The 15,806-nt window shown below is 32.3% G+C and overlaps 1 protein-coding gene and 1 pseudogene across 2 annotated transcripts; one reads left to right on the top strand and one right to left on the bottom strand.

The window, feature by feature from the left end:
• Positions 1-210: 210 nt before the first annotated feature.
• Positions 211-5,298, bottom strand: LOC127108480 (uncharacterized protein At5g02240). 2 transcript variants are annotated; one of them, XM_051045953.1, is made up of 8 exons: positions 5,197-5,298; positions 4,976-5,098; positions 2,445-2,716; positions 2,312-2,348; positions 1,724-1,821; positions 1,480-1,541; positions 640-763; positions 211-539 (listed from the first exon to the last, which is right to left on the bottom strand). In XM_051045953.1, the coding sequence occupies exons 1-8, from the start codon at positions 5,213-5,215 to the stop codon at positions 420-422; spliced, it is 855 nt and encodes a 284-aa protein (XP_050901910.1). In that variant the 5' UTR covers positions 5,216-5,298; the 3' UTR covers positions 211-419. The 2 variants fall into 2 exon arrangements, with proteins under 2 accessions (XP_050901910.1, XP_050901911.1); XM_051045954.1 differs by having other exon boundaries at positions 4,976-5,200.
• A 1,693-nt stretch (positions 5,299-6,991) lies between these two features.
• Positions 6,992-10,619, top strand: LOC127104759 (uncharacterized; annotated as a pseudogene).
• Positions 10,620-15,806: the final 5,187 nt, after the last annotated feature.

Genomic DNA, 15,806 nt, shown 5'->3' with positions numbered 1-15,806 from the left:
GCACATTCAGATTTTAGAATAGGAAGAATATTTTTAAAATTTCGAAGAACTTTTGAAATGACCGGGGGCGAAAAGAACTTTTCTACATTTTGGGTTTGTATAAATGGGGGCATTTGGCCTTTTTTTACTAAATTGTAGTCTTAGTGTTGAGCTTCGTAAAAAAACCAGTATATACCATATTATATTGAAAGAGTTGATAACATTCTCATATTCCATTCCTAAAGTCACACCCAGTATATACCATATTATATTGAAAGAGTTGATAACATTCTCATATTCCATTCCTAAAGTCACACCGGTTGAATTCTAACCATGTATCTAACTTATTTGTGGATACAAAGTAGTTTTCTTTGAGTTTTGAGTGCAAACCTATTGTTAGACAAATTCAGATACACCATGAATGACAACCACATTCAAAATCAAAAACGAGAAGTGATCTGTGAAAACAAAGCCTTGAAGTTCTTTGTTGGTTCGCCTGCATCCTCAGGTTTTGATGCCAAGTCGAATGCCTTGAATTTCGTCTCTTCGTAATTTAGTGCCTATCAAACCAACAGCATGAAGACTTGTTAACCAAATCTCAAAAAAAAGGAGGATAAAGATTGAATCACTGATTCCCAAGTTCTATAAGAGATAGTATACCTGAACGCAAACTTCTGCAACATCAGCTCTAGGTATAGTTTTGGTTTCGGTCAGGAGAAGTTCATCATCCTTCCCTACAATGAGTTCCCTAATACCTCCATCTTTATCAAGCAAGCCACCAGGTCTGAATCATCAAGGAAGATGAGAAAATGTAATAAAGGAAACAAACACAATTAGCAACAAAGTAAATTGGAAAACAAGAGTGCTCCAAATATATATATACAAAAATATAATGAAATGCATTGAAGAAACCCAAGCAATTATATTAGTAGGTTTATCAATTGCAACAAGTTCTATCAAATATCCGATTGCGGTTCCCTTTAGATGCTAAAATTTCTTTTATATACAAAGTAGCTATATCCACCAAGTATCTACAATCGCGGATCATGAAAAATAGCGATTTGTTCAAGTTTTGAAACACTGCGGTGCTATAGCACTGCTATAGCCACTTGTTGACAACATTTTGTATTAAATAGTGTAGAACAATAGCGATTTATTCAAATTTTGTTACACTATATCCGCTATTTGACAACAATACTACATACAAAATAAAAATGATTTTTTATACATCTACAAAATCAGAAGATATTTTCTTCTTTTCCCCGAGAATGACAGCAAGTATTCTGAAAGTTATTTCAATTCATACAAGCCGATAATATTGTGGAGTATATTCAAAACGGTTTCCTGGCTTAGCTAAAGTTACTAAAGGCATTAGTCACAATTTTTTTATTAGTATCTTTAACCCGTGCAATGCACTGGTGATCCGACCAGATTTGCAACTGTGAAAGAAAATTGAAAAGACAGTCATATATGTTTTAGCATGGACATGGATTAGTGTACCTTATGATCGTGTATGGAAGGCCAGAATCAGCCAGATATTGTTCAGCTTTTCTTTTCCAAATCTGCAATTATTATGAAACTATATTATTTCCATCAAAAGATATAAATGAAATTATAAAGGAGATGAAAAAAGATGCTACCTATTATGCTTTAAAATAAAATGTAAGATCTGTTCAAATAAAAAAGCAAGGTGAAAATGCTATGAAATAAAGTAATTTAGAAGTATTAGAGAAATATGACTCACCAATATATTTCCATTTCCCAAACTGTTCAAAGGATGGTTAGGGTTTGTTCCACCCATAGACCCTACCAACACAACATGCTTCACTCCTGCAGCCTTAGCTGTTTATAGAGATAAAACAATTTTAATATTATAAGCATGAGTGAATTTGTTCGATATGAATTTTTTTTATTATGTTTCTGGCAAAACATTCCCAAAGGGGGTGGGATCGAAGACTCTTAAGATGATGGGAAACTTCAAGTAAGCATTGTCTAACATTCCCAAAAGTATTCTAAACATTCCAAACACATTTGAAGCATTATCATAATTGTTAATCACGCTACCATCACACGGTCATAATTCATCTACCAGATATAGGCGTCTGTTTAGAAATCAAGGACAAGGACACCGTTGTACGACCTTGCCTGAACATTTGTTCAGCCATGTCCTTGATTTCTAAAGAGACAGGAACCAAAGTCTGGTGGAATAATCATGACCGTGTGGATGGAGCATGATTAAATGCTAGGAGGAAACATGACTCACAAAAATGAAAAAAGACTCGGCATACCAAATGTCACCTATGATTAATGGAAAGAAAGCGTGGACTCTTACCAGCATCTATTTGATTTTTCTGCCCAGTCCAGTCAACCTATCGTATGAAAGAGTAGGTCACAATTTAAGACAAGAGAAAATATATTTAAAAGTGTCCTTAGCATGCATAAGAAAAATGTAATAGTATTAGCACCTGTTCAGGAAATGCACCATCATCAAAATAAAACTCAGGTCTTCCACCTTTGGTTGGATCAAACCCAGGTTTCATTTGTGGCACTGCACTAGTGAGAATTATGAGAGCATCGATACCTTGAATTGCAGGCACAATACTTTCAGCATCTCTGATATCCCCAATGAAAACATCATCTGCACCACCAATTTTCTGTTTGCTTTCTTCTGTTCTAACTAGACCTCTGGCAATATATTTGTCTCGCTTCTCTTTTAATTTTTTGTACACAATTTGTCCTGAAAAGTTAACCAATAAATCACATTGAGAATACTCAACGAGTGATAAAAAGGAAAACATGACTCTTGTTCCATCTATTGTATAAGAACAGAGATAAATACTCGATGCTCTAACAAGTAACTTGTATATCATACAACAACAAGAAAAAATGCATCAAACATTCAAAAAAATCTGTGAAAATATATTAACCTGAATTGTTTAACATACAAACATCACATAGAGAACTTTTTTTCAAATTCACGGTGCAAAAACAAAGCAACGGAATTAGGTAGTGCATATGAAATTGATTTACACTTTAACTCTATCTAATGATGACATGACTGGCACAACCGTATAAAGATATGACTCATTGTTTTATTCAATAATTACAAAATACACTGAAGTCTTACTCTACTAGTAGAAGCACAAGAATACAAAATCAATTGACATGATTTAGCTCTATCAAAAAGAAAATTTCAATTTGCTTACCAAAGCATTTATTACTTTTGGTTAATGACCAAACTAGTTTTGAGTTTACTTCATCCACCTCTTGATATATGTTTAACTATCTCTCAGATACATTTGATCCTTAATCATATATTATATTGTATGTCTACCCATCTACCAAAGAACCCTCAGAACCACTACACTTATTTTTTGTTCTTCTAGAAACTTCATTGTCCAACATTCTCTAAGCACCGACATCCATAAGACATGTGTCAAGCCCTTTTTTGTTTGCCTTAACACACCTCTAACGCTCTATGGACTCTCCTCGAATACTAATAATAACCAACGCAGCCACATTTTTTATTATAAGACAGAAACAAAATATGAATAGTATAGTGGATTGATAGCAGCTGTCTACATTCCTTCTATGCATCAACTAGCAAATGTTTTAACAAAAGACTAGCCAACAAAATAATTCAGCCTACTTACTTTCAAGTTGGAAATGACCAATATTCATTCACAAGCTTGAGAAGGATTATTGTAAAATAGTGTATCTGTCATTGTTAGGAGAATAAAATATGTAAATATGAGAATATATATGTTTTCTTATTTCTGGATTAGCACTTATTAGGATTGCTCTATATATTCATATTAAAGCTTATACTCTACTAATTCAATAATATTCAGATTCTATTATGTTCTCATTATCTTTATTAATATATCAATGTAACTAACATCTTTAACTAGCCCAAACTAAGAAAACGATATTGTTTTTGAAGATGAAATGCATAGAACAGAACGATAGATTTCCTTAAATTTTGTCGGCCAACACTAAATAGATCAAAATGGTACCCTGCAACAATATTAAATATAAATCTTCACAACCTTTTCCATATTGAAAATAAAATCTTTCACATACATTTGTAACAACATCAGAAAGGTAGAAGCTCAATTTTGCACAACTAATGAAATAATATTTTGCCATGTGACTAGGATACTGAAATAACATATTGATTTGTGAAATCAACTTCTTGCAAATGTAAGGAAATGTCACCTACAACTTTGATGGATTTGCAATCAGTTTGACCAAGCTTTTAAAAATTAAAGGGTCTGCAACTGCAACCAAGGTTTTAAAAAACGGTCCGTTACCGCGAAAACGGCCACGACAACACGGTATTGGAAGGTGTTAATACTGACACTGTTATTCACCATTTTTATGATAAAGAACAAATTGTGATTAATTCACACCGCGACGATCGCAATCAGTGTCATAGTACCGACTGAAATCGCAAAAGCCTTTACGCCGACCGCAACCGTTATTTAAAACCTTGACTGCAACCACAATTGTTGCCGTGACTTTATGGTTGTCTATGACGCAGTGAATGTATCATGATCACAATTGATGCAACATCAACCCAATTTTACACTAATTTTCTGCAATATCAAGATCGCGACACTAACACAACTGTGATTCGCCATGACAGAAGCACATGTTCTACCAGTAACATCTTTAGGTTTCTACTTAGTTGTGGCAAGTTGTTCGCACTATGAACATAGCTAGTGCTCTATTTGAGTAGCAAACTTGGTTTGAACAAATTCTCATTGTTTCTAGGGTACTATGAAAAAAAAACTTCTAAGTGCACAATAAAGCCCAATTCAGATAAACCGATCAACAAAAATGAAATTCGAAAGGAGCAACAAACCCGAACTCAAATAAAATTGTAAAATTTCTTATTATAAAACCCTAAAGGCGCAATAAACCCCAACTGTGACGAAATCGTAACGAGAATTGAAAAAAAGAAGCATGAGAGAATGAAGTGAAAAGCGAGTACCTGTACGACCACCAGCTCCGGTAACAAGGACGGTGGTTTGGGGTGATTCAGCCATGGATATGGATAGAGAAGAAACGATACTGAGATTGCAATTGGGATATTGATGAGGATGAAAAGAAGGTTCTGGATGGTGTGAAGAGGTGGTTGTTGGTAGTTAGAAAACATTGGATTGGATTGTGTGCGTGGAATAACCAACTAAATAAAAACACGTGTATACTTACTTGTTTTGTTGTTGTGCATATGGCGAAGACTGTTCTAAATTCCTAGTCTCTCAATATCTTATGAGCATTTAACCGCTTATCTCTCGATTGTACCCGACACTCCTCCTATTCAAAGAATTAACTATATTATTCTTATAAATTTTTCAATCTTTTTTAAAATCTATTTAAAACTTGCTCAAAATCCAAAATCTTCAATATAAAAAGTTCCAAGTTTCTACACGAACTCTTGAAAAAAGGTTGTTTTTTTTTTTTTTTAGAAATTTCAAAATTTTCAGTGATAATCCTTTTAGATTTGTATTGAAAATTTCATAAATTATGATATTTTTATGTTTTTTTTCCAATAATTTTAGAGTTTCCAATATTTTTTTAAAGCTTTGTCTCAGAAATTTCAGAATTTTTGACAGTTCAAAAAATTGGATTTTTTTTTAAATTATAGAATTTTCGATGATATGTGAAATTTTTTGAAATTGGGTGTAGTTAACTGATTTCTCATTATAAAAATTTGGTTTTGTTATTGGTATCCAAATTTTACTATACATTAAATTTTTATATTTTGATGTTTTTATGTTTTATCACATTATAAATCAATTTTATATTTTAAATTTTTTTAAATTTTATAAAAAAATTATTTTAAAAATAAAAATCAGATTTTTTTTTCTTTTCACCAAAAATATTATATTTGGATTCTTTTTGAAAAAATTATATTTGATATTTTTTTTCAAATAAAATTATTATTTTTTTCTAAATAAAAAAGATATTTTTTATCAAAAATATTTTATATTTTTTTCAGTAAAAAAAATAGATTTTTTTTAATTTTTACTTTTATTTTCAGAATATAATTTTATTTTTTTCAATTTTTTTTTATTTATTTTTTCTTTTTTCTGAATATTTGTTATTTTTTTTCTTAAAAAAATTGTTTTTTTTTATGTTTTTTAAATTTTAAAAGAAAAAATATTTTAAAACCTCATAAAATATGTTTATGAACAATTATGAGAGATTTTAGAAATTTGAACAATTTTTTTGATGAATTATTTATTTTATGAGCAATTATGATTTATAGATATATGATTCATAATTATTTTATTTTATGACCGTTTTTATGTAACACATAATACTTTGCGATTGATTTTAATCGAGATACTATTTGTGGTGATTATAAAAGTCAAATTTAAAGTAATTTTTTAAAATAAATATTTTTTTATATAAAATAGTTTTATAATTAGTGGAATTAAAAAAGTTAGTTAAAAGAAAATAAAATTATTTTTGATATAAAATTGATTTTTTAAAAATATAGTTTTAAAAACTTTTTTTTTATAAAATTGGTTTTGAAATTGATTTTTTTAAGAAAATAAAAAATTGGTTATAAAGAAATTGATTTAAAACTGTTTTTTTTAACTATTTTTTTTAAAAAACCGGTTTAAAATCGAACCGATCCACTTATAAATCGATTTCTAAAAAATAAATTGGTTTTATGAAAATGGTTTTAAGAACCAAACCGAACCATATATATGGTTCAATTTGGTTTGGTTCATGATCCATGCACACCCCCTAGTTGAGGCAGAGTCTTCCCAACTATGGGTTGGACAAGTAGTTTCAACCGATTCACACCAAAAATGGTTGGCTGAGCAAGGACAGTTCTACGCACCCCGTAGCATCCGACGTCAAGCAGTGAGATCAGACGAGAAACTCAGAGATAATGTTGAGGTTGTTCATGTAGGAGCGGTCGAGACAAATGTTGATAAGGAAACATATCCCTTTCATCTTTCGTTTGGGGAGATGACTATCACTCTAGATAATGTCTCATCCTTGTCCCTATCTCCCCATTAGCGGTCAATTCTTCACCTCTCATATTATTAGTCAGAAGCTTACATGTACGGTGGTTGTAGTAGATTTGGGAGTTACTGAGGAGGTCGTACTAGAGGAGTTTGATTTTAATAGGGGAGTTCACCTTCAGATGTCCTGGCTTTGGGATAGGTATGACGATCTTATGGTGGCACAGATGTATGAGGTTGTCGCTATGGTGTACATGTTACATCTAGTAACATGTAATCTCTCTGCGAATAAGTCCCATGTTTATATTGATGCTTGGTACATGTGGTTGTTCAGTAGCCTTGACGATACCAGTTGGGCTTATGGTTGCGTTGCATTGGCCATCTTATATACAACATTTGGAGTTATGACCAATGTTGTTAAGATCGCGATCCAGATCGTGGAATCGCACGATTTTGCAATCTCAATCATCTCCACCGATCTGGATCGCAAGCAAGATCGTTTTGTGCAGAAATCACGACAAAATTAATTGGTTTCGAAATTTGAAGGTAGAATCCCGTAAATCTGGGCTTAGTTATCCGAGTCAAGTGCGACCCGATTTACGATCCGTGTGTTATAAATACGTAAATACCTGTTTTTTTCAATAGCTTTGAATCCTAATGGTTAGTGTTATGTAAAATCGGTGATGACACAGACTTCATCTTTCTCAAATTTTGTTGTCGGAGAAGAAGATGTGAGCTGCTTTGTTTTTGTTTTCTTGTTTGTCTCTTATTTTTCTGCATTTCATCTTCCACTTGAGTTATTATCTTTATTTTAATATTGTTTATTGTTTGGCTTGGCAATGTGTAAGGACTGATATGATTTTAATATTGTTTATTGTTTGACTTGGCAATGTGTAAGGATTGATAGGACGTGACTAAGATAGGATAAGTCAGATTTTCTTATTAGCTCTCATGATGTACTTTAATATAATATATATAATATAATATACTCCAATATAATATAATATAATAGTTGATGAATCCTTAAACCATGGAACATATATAATACAGGATACATTAATAAAATATAATAGTTTCACGCCTCAATTCCGATGTAATATTCTTAGAGATGTTGCACTAACATAACTATTACAGTATATAGCCATCACTATTCACTGCAATTTTATTTCTTTAGGTCACGTGTTATTTTTTAAATTGATTTTATTATAACTTTTATTCATACATATAATATAATATAAAAATAAAAATATTTTTTTTTATGTTACAAGTAGTAGTTAGTGACATTATATTGCAACATTTTATTTGTTAAATTATATTACAAACACATAAATATAGGTTAGAAAAAATTTATTTATCTTTTTAAATTTGTTTATTTATTTACTCTTTTTATAAAAATTGTTTGTCTTTTTTAATTTATTTATATATATTTGTAAGATATTTTTTACACTCTTTTTTGTTTGTTTTATATTACTATGTGTTTTAATTTTCAAAAAATATTTGTATTTTTTAATTTTTTATATAAAAGTTATTTGTCTTAGTTTTTTAATAGGGGGTGGTAGTAGTACGTCGCTTCCTCCTTCAACAAACCCAAGTGTTAGAAATGTGAGAAATAAGAAAGTTGCCAAAAATGCTCCTGGTCAAAGGCAAGATGTGGCATGGGAACATGGCACTCCCGTAAATGATGGATCAAGAAAGATCAAGTGCAACTATTGTCATAATCATATAGCAGTGGTGCTTTTCGATTTAAGCATCATTTAGCAGGGACAAATAATAATGTTGAACCTTGTGTGTCTGTTCCAGATGAAGTTTGCAAACAAATGTGGATCATTGTTCATAGATTGCAAAGCAAACTCATCAAAAAGAGAACTCTAAGTGAAGATGTAGTAGAGGTTGATGTGGAAGATTGTAAAAGAAAAAAAAGTTGAATCTTCTGGTCTTGCAAATATTTTCAAGAGGGGGATAACTTCTCAATCAACTATCAACGATGCTTTTAAAAAAAGAAGAGAAGGAGGACACTAACTTACAAGTTGCAACTTATTTTTAATACAATGCTATCTCTTTTAACGTTGTAAAAGATGAAGAATTTATAAACATGTGTGAAATGATTGCCCAATATGGTAAAGGATATAAACCACCATCTTACCATGATATTCGAGGTAAATATTTAAAGAAAAAAGTTGAGTCTATAAATAGCATATTGGTGGAGCATAAAGCTGCGTGGAAAAAGTTTGGATGTACAATAATGACGGATGGATGGACTGACCAAAAGAGGAGGACTATCATAAACTTTTTAGTCAATAGTCCTATGGGTACTTTCTTTTTAAAATCAATTGATGCATCTAGCATTTCAAAGACAGCTGATAAAGTTTTCAAAATGATGGATGATATTGTTGAGGAAGTGAGGGAAGAAAATGTTGTCTAAATTGTAATAGACAATGCTGCAAACTACAAGTTGGCTGGACAAATGTTGATGGATAAAAGGAATAAGCTTTATTGGACACCTTGTGAAGCTCATTGCATTGATCTAATGTTAGAGGATTTTGAGAGCAAGATACCTATGCATAAGGAGATTATTGCTTTAGGTAAAAAGATCACAACTTACATTTATGCTAGGACTGGTCTTATAACTTTGTTGCATCATTACACTGAAGGAGGTGAGTTGATAAGACCTGGCATCACTCGCTTTGCAACATCATATTTGTGTTTGGGTTGCTTGAATGATAAGCGGGGAGGATTGTATAGGATGTTCACTTCCAAGCAATGGAAGGATAGTCAATTTTCCAAGACAAAAGATGGAAAATTTGTTGAAAATATAGTCACAAACAAGGACTTTTGGAAGAATTTGATTATTTGCCTTAAGGGTGATTTTCCATTACTTAAAGTCTTGCGTATGGTGGATTCTGATGAGAAGGCAACCATGGGCTATATCTATGAAGCAATGGATCAAGCAAAAGAGGAAATACAAACTAGCTACAATAATAATAGAAAAAGGTATAATTTTATAAAATATCATAGATTAATTTATTTGATATAAAAATTATATTAGTATTTATTTATGAACTAACTTAATCTTTTCTTTCTTAAGCTACCAACCATTACGGAAAATTATAGATAACAGATGGGACAAACAATTGCACAGGCCTTTGCATGCTGCAGGCTATCATCTTAATCCAATTTTGCATTACAAACCTAATTTTAAAGTAGATAAAGTGAAACAAGGAATGTATGCATGTTTAAAAAGAATGATGGGAGGAGACATGGATATGATGAATAAAATTGATGGTCAAGTTGAGGATTTTAAGAGTAAAAAAGGATTCTTTGGGAGTGAAATAGCTCAACGTGGACTAAAAAACAAGACACCAATATGCACACCCAGAGTTGCAAAACTTTGCTATTCGTGTTTTGAGTTTGACATGCAGTTCTTCTGGCTGTGAGAGAAATTGGAGTGCTTTTAAAATGGTATATTTTTTAAATTTATCATATATATTTTTCATAGCTACTATATGTTATGCATTTTAATTTAATATTTCCTCTTTTTAGGTTCATACAAAGAAAAGAAATCGGTTGAAACAAAAGACTATGAATGATCTTGTGTATGTGATGGTAAATACAAGATTAACCAAGAATAAGAAAGGAAAAACCGAGATCTAACAATTGATGATTTCCAAGATGATGACGGTTGGTGGTATGTTGCTGAGGAAGAAAATGTAGGTGGTAATCATGTAAATGTGACTGATTTAGATGAAGATTTGATGCAAAGTACTGGTGCTAAATCAACTAGACATGTAGATGAATTTGATGTCCTTGAAACTATAGAAAGTGACAATGAAGAAGGAAATGTAGATGAAGGTGATGAAGGAGATGATGAGGGTGATGATTATGGTGGAGGAGATGATGAGATTAATGAAGATGAAGGAGTTGACATCTTTGTGATTTGTACTAACCTCTATGGTTTTGAGTATTTTATTTTATGGAGTTTGTTATTTTAAGTTAAGATTTGAGATTTCTAATTTTATGGTTAAGATTTTTCAATTTGATGGTTTGTTATTTAATATGCAAACTTATATACTATTTAATATAAATAATATAAAATATTTTAAGTGTTTTTTTAGTAAAATCTTACTATTTTGGTTACGATCTTATGTTTTACGATTTTGTTATTCCTTCTCGATCTTATAAAATTAATTAAGTAAGATCTTTCGATTTTAATTACGATTTTATATTTTACGATTTTAATGTCTCCTCCCGATCTTATGTAAGATCTCGATCATGACAACATTGGTTGTGACTGCCTTTGAGACCAGACAATTTGTTGGTTATTTGAGTCTATTTTAGGTATACCTGGAATTCTTATTTGTAGTTTAGTTCTTATTTAATTGTTACGAATAACGTTTCTTAATTATTATTTGTTGTGTTTGTGTTCTTTTATCATTGCTAAATATACAAGCATTTCCCCACGATATATGATAGGAGGTAGCAACATACCCCTACATTCGCCCCGGGAAAGCACGTCCAGATGGTGCTACGGAGTACAAGAGGAGGCTTGATGCGTTGACTATAGATAATGTCATCTGGAAACTATACACAAGTCACAAAGCCAACCGTGAGTTTGATAAGTGTTATTTATTTTCTGGTTATATGCGTTGGGAGACCTTAGCCGCTAGACATGTTCCTGAGAGGTGTCTGTGACAGTATGGTTATGTCCAAGGCATGCCATAACCAGTTTTGGATGTTCCAGTTGCAGACATTGACAGGTGGTTTTAGAGTAATATCATCAGTTATGTCAGTGCCGTTATATATAACGTAGTGAGGATCCGACACGACTCGCAGTGTGAGGATGGTTACCTAGAGTGGCACCTCACCGTATCACACCCTCGCAGCGTCCCACATGTTGAACATATAGATGATGATGGGACTTTCGATGTTGGGGTACCTGTTGATGATGTTTCGCCCCCGCCACCTCCACCTGATGTCGATGACCAACAATACTTACAAATGATTGCAGTTATTATGGATAACATCATGGGTTTGGTAAACCCAGATGGTGAGGTTTTTAATGGATTATCACATGCAACACACATATCCCTTGGGGGATCTATTTAGACATTATTATTATTATGTATTATTTGTATAATATGTGTAACATTACTCAGACATTTGCATAATACTTTTTATTAGATAATGTTTTGGAACTTTCATTGATGCATGATAAACATAACTTAAGATTTGACAAACAGTTACATAACTTAGGCAGATAATTACATAACCTAAGAAAACAATAATAAATAATAAAACTTAAGCACTACCTGACGATTCTAGACATTTCAGCATCTTAATTATGTCGTCGACAGATCATGAAATATTTGCATCTAACTCGATCGACCCCTTAGTTAGCCTACGACGAAATGATCTCCATATAATCGTCAAATCTTCATCGTTCTTCAACTCGATAAGGTTGTATTACACCCTTCCATCAGTATCAATCAAATATTCACAAAACTCAATCTTTATCACCGTTTTGTTATCGGTATCATGCAACAATTCATTCAACTTGGATGTCAAGGCAACGAGAGATGTGGTTCCACCTGAAAGTCAGGACTCTATAGGAGGTGCAATTTCGTTGAAGTAGACTTCTGCCTTAATCAAAAATTGAGGATGAGGCATTTTAAAATATTTTTTCAATAATAGGTGACTCATATTTATACAACTTTGAATTCATTTTGGACTACACAAAACGGCCGATGCAATCACAGTCGTCCAAAGGTATCGGCAAAATCATAATTATTGGAAATCTTATATAATTGAACCACCAGAAATTTTACATTGGTTGAAATTTTGGATATAACATGGCATTTTTTAAAAATACCGGTAAAATTGCAAGCGTACCGGAAATTTTTGAAATTTCTGGTATTAGTTTATACCGGAAATTCTGAACACACTACCGGAAGTTTTGATTGTACTAGAGTTTTTGAATTGCCTTCTGAAATTTTGTATGTAAATTGGATTCCAATTTTAAGCATGTACACTTTTGGAATTATGAAATTATGTGGGGGTGCCAGGTATAAAAGAGGGGATGGCAGGTTAAATTCTCCAAATCTATCTATATAATATAAAAAGTTTATATGTTCTAAAACAAGTTATATGTTTGTGAAAGGGATAATGCATAGGACATGAGCCAAGTCAAATACATTAGGGGATTGCTAACCTCACTTTCAAAATAATATGAAAGTGGTGTGTGTATAATTTAATTTAGATTGCCATACCAGATAGCAATTTTTGCATTTAATTTAGATATGCTCCAATGAATTTGACGATATATGGCTTTTTTGTATAATTTAAACCACACTTTCAAAATAATATGAAAATGGTGTGTGTATATATATATATATATATATTATATATGTGTGTGTGTGTGTGTGTGTGTGTGTGTGTGTGGTGTGTGTGTGTGTGTGTGTGTGTTAATAATTCCAAATTACACAATAAATTTAAAATCCATGGTACAAAACAAAAATATAATAGAAAATAGTGCTCGTAATACAAAAACTATAAACTACTGCATATGACGGACCGCGGCCCCTTTATTCCTATGCTCCCATTATTCCTACACTGCCTTATGTACTGTAGTGTCTCCCCCATAATGCCATTTATAATGTCCCTCACTGCAGAGCCATCTAAAAATAGTCTGTTGTATATACCCGCCTTCCTAATCTACATGATACAATGCATTTAGGTAGCACATCAACATCATGATCAGCCATAGTCTGCTCATCCTCTAGTATCTTCTGATGAGATAGCCTAGGTGGATCTCCCGACGCATCTGGTAACATATAAGGATATAACACCCTGAAGTAGCATCGGATGTAACTGTATGCATCACTCTAGTTGTTAGGAGCTAGGGTACTTCGTGCTTCTTCCAAACACCTTTGGGGACTTGGCCCCCATGGGATGACGTAGTCGGAGATGCACGAGCCCTAGATGTGTACCCTCTAGAAGTCGACACCTCTGTGATGACCTGGCTAGAAACAATGGGTGTTTGGGAGACTTGGGATCTTTCCCTCTGAACCGATGCATGTTGCGCAACTCTGGCGTGCCTAAATCTATCTTGCCTATCAGCCATAATGCCTAAATGAAAAACACAACCATTAGACAGACGAAGCATATCAGATCAAGCCATAAAATAAAGATAAACAAATGAAATTTTGTTCCAAGAGGACAAATGTTAGATCAAATGCTTGGGATAACATGTATAACTAGATTGTTACAGATAATCGATTTTGGGGACAGATGTTAGACACTATGTATGGGATATTGTATACCAGAAAGTAAAAACCAGTTACACAACCAAGTTATGTCAAATTAACTTATACAAGATGATGAAGCTAAAATGCAACAAAGAACACAAGGAATTGTTAACTCAATTCTGTGAAACCACGTCTACGTCTGGAGGGCATTCTACAGAAGAAAGGAAATCCACTATCTTGAATTAGTATAATTAGTCTTGTATGAACAACAATCCCATTTTATTCAAAGCCTCTTCCTAATCCTAGTGCCTTTCTATTTAGGTTTCCCCCTAAATATGAAAATCCCTCTAAATTTCTCTCAATCATTAATCTCAAGTGATCAATATCAATAACACAATGATGAGTGTTGAATACAACTCAACTAAACAAATCAATTATTATGCTCTATGAAAGAATTAATAGCTTGGTGTACAAGTAACACAAATACTTTGTTCTCAAGCTATAGAATTAGTGTCTTGGAACAAATTTTACAACTCAACCAAGAAACCAAACTCTATGCCTTAAGATATGAATGAAGGTGCTAGAGTGGTGCACATAAATAACTTAAATACATACTCAAAAATAGAAACTCTAACACAAAGAGTCTTTAAAATGTGTGCACCTCAAACTTGAGGGTTGAGTCTTCTTAAATAGAAATGCTTCTTCTGGGGTTTTTTCAATGGCCGTTTGATTTGATTTTGTTTAGAAAATATAGAAGATTATGTTAATATTTGTTTTCCACAAAAATCTTCAGAATATATGATTTGTTATCATTCAAATTCAAATTTAAATCTCCAATTTAAATTTAATGAATTGTGTCCAATCTAATCAAGCAAATCAACATAAATCTTATTGAAATCAATAAGAGATTTCACTCCTAAAAACATCCATCATGGCCTACTGATAAGGGCCAGATGATGTACTACACACATGCTGGAATATCATATTCCACATGTTGCACCAGAACATCCAAATTAACTTTCTTCATGATATCTAAATCTTCTTTGTTGAGAAAATCTTTGATACACTAAATTTGAGCCAAATCTTCCTTCAAACCAAATCCAATCAAATCTTCTTTAACTGAATCAAATCCAAGTATTTTCCAAATTGATTTGGATTAGTAAACTAAACTTCTTCCAAAAGCAAGCTTCTGCATCTTCTGAAGTAATTAACACCACAACAATTCAGAAGGAAATCTGAAGATGGTCATAACCCACTCCTTACACCAAGATGTCACACAATGTGTGTTGAACATCTTGCTCAATAAGATGCTTAAAACCAAATCTTTTTGGTTTGCACTTTAGCAGAAACTTGGATTTAGCAAATCTTCTTAGGAACAAACACAATCACACTCAGATTTCTTCATGAATCTATGTAACAGACTGAGGTCAAATGCTGGAATATCGTGTTATTCATATTTCCTCTGCACAAAATATATCTTGTATATATGTCGTTTTACCTAATGCAGCCAATCACATAGAACAATAATCTCCCCCTTTTAGAAAATTTTGGCTAAAGCAACTTACAAGATGTGATATTCAAGAAGTAGCACAAGTAG

This window comes from Lathyrus oleraceus, chromosome 7 (genome assembly GCF_024323335.1).
Source record: "Lathyrus oleraceus cultivar Zhongwan6 chromosome 7, CAAS_Psat_ZW6_1.0, whole genome shotgun sequence".
Taxonomy (NCBI): domain Eukaryota; kingdom Viridiplantae; phylum Streptophyta; class Magnoliopsida; order Fabales; family Fabaceae; genus Lathyrus; species Lathyrus oleraceus.
The sequence above is the reverse complement of the archived record's forward strand: the minus strand, read 5'-3'. Positions and strand labels throughout refer to the sequence as shown.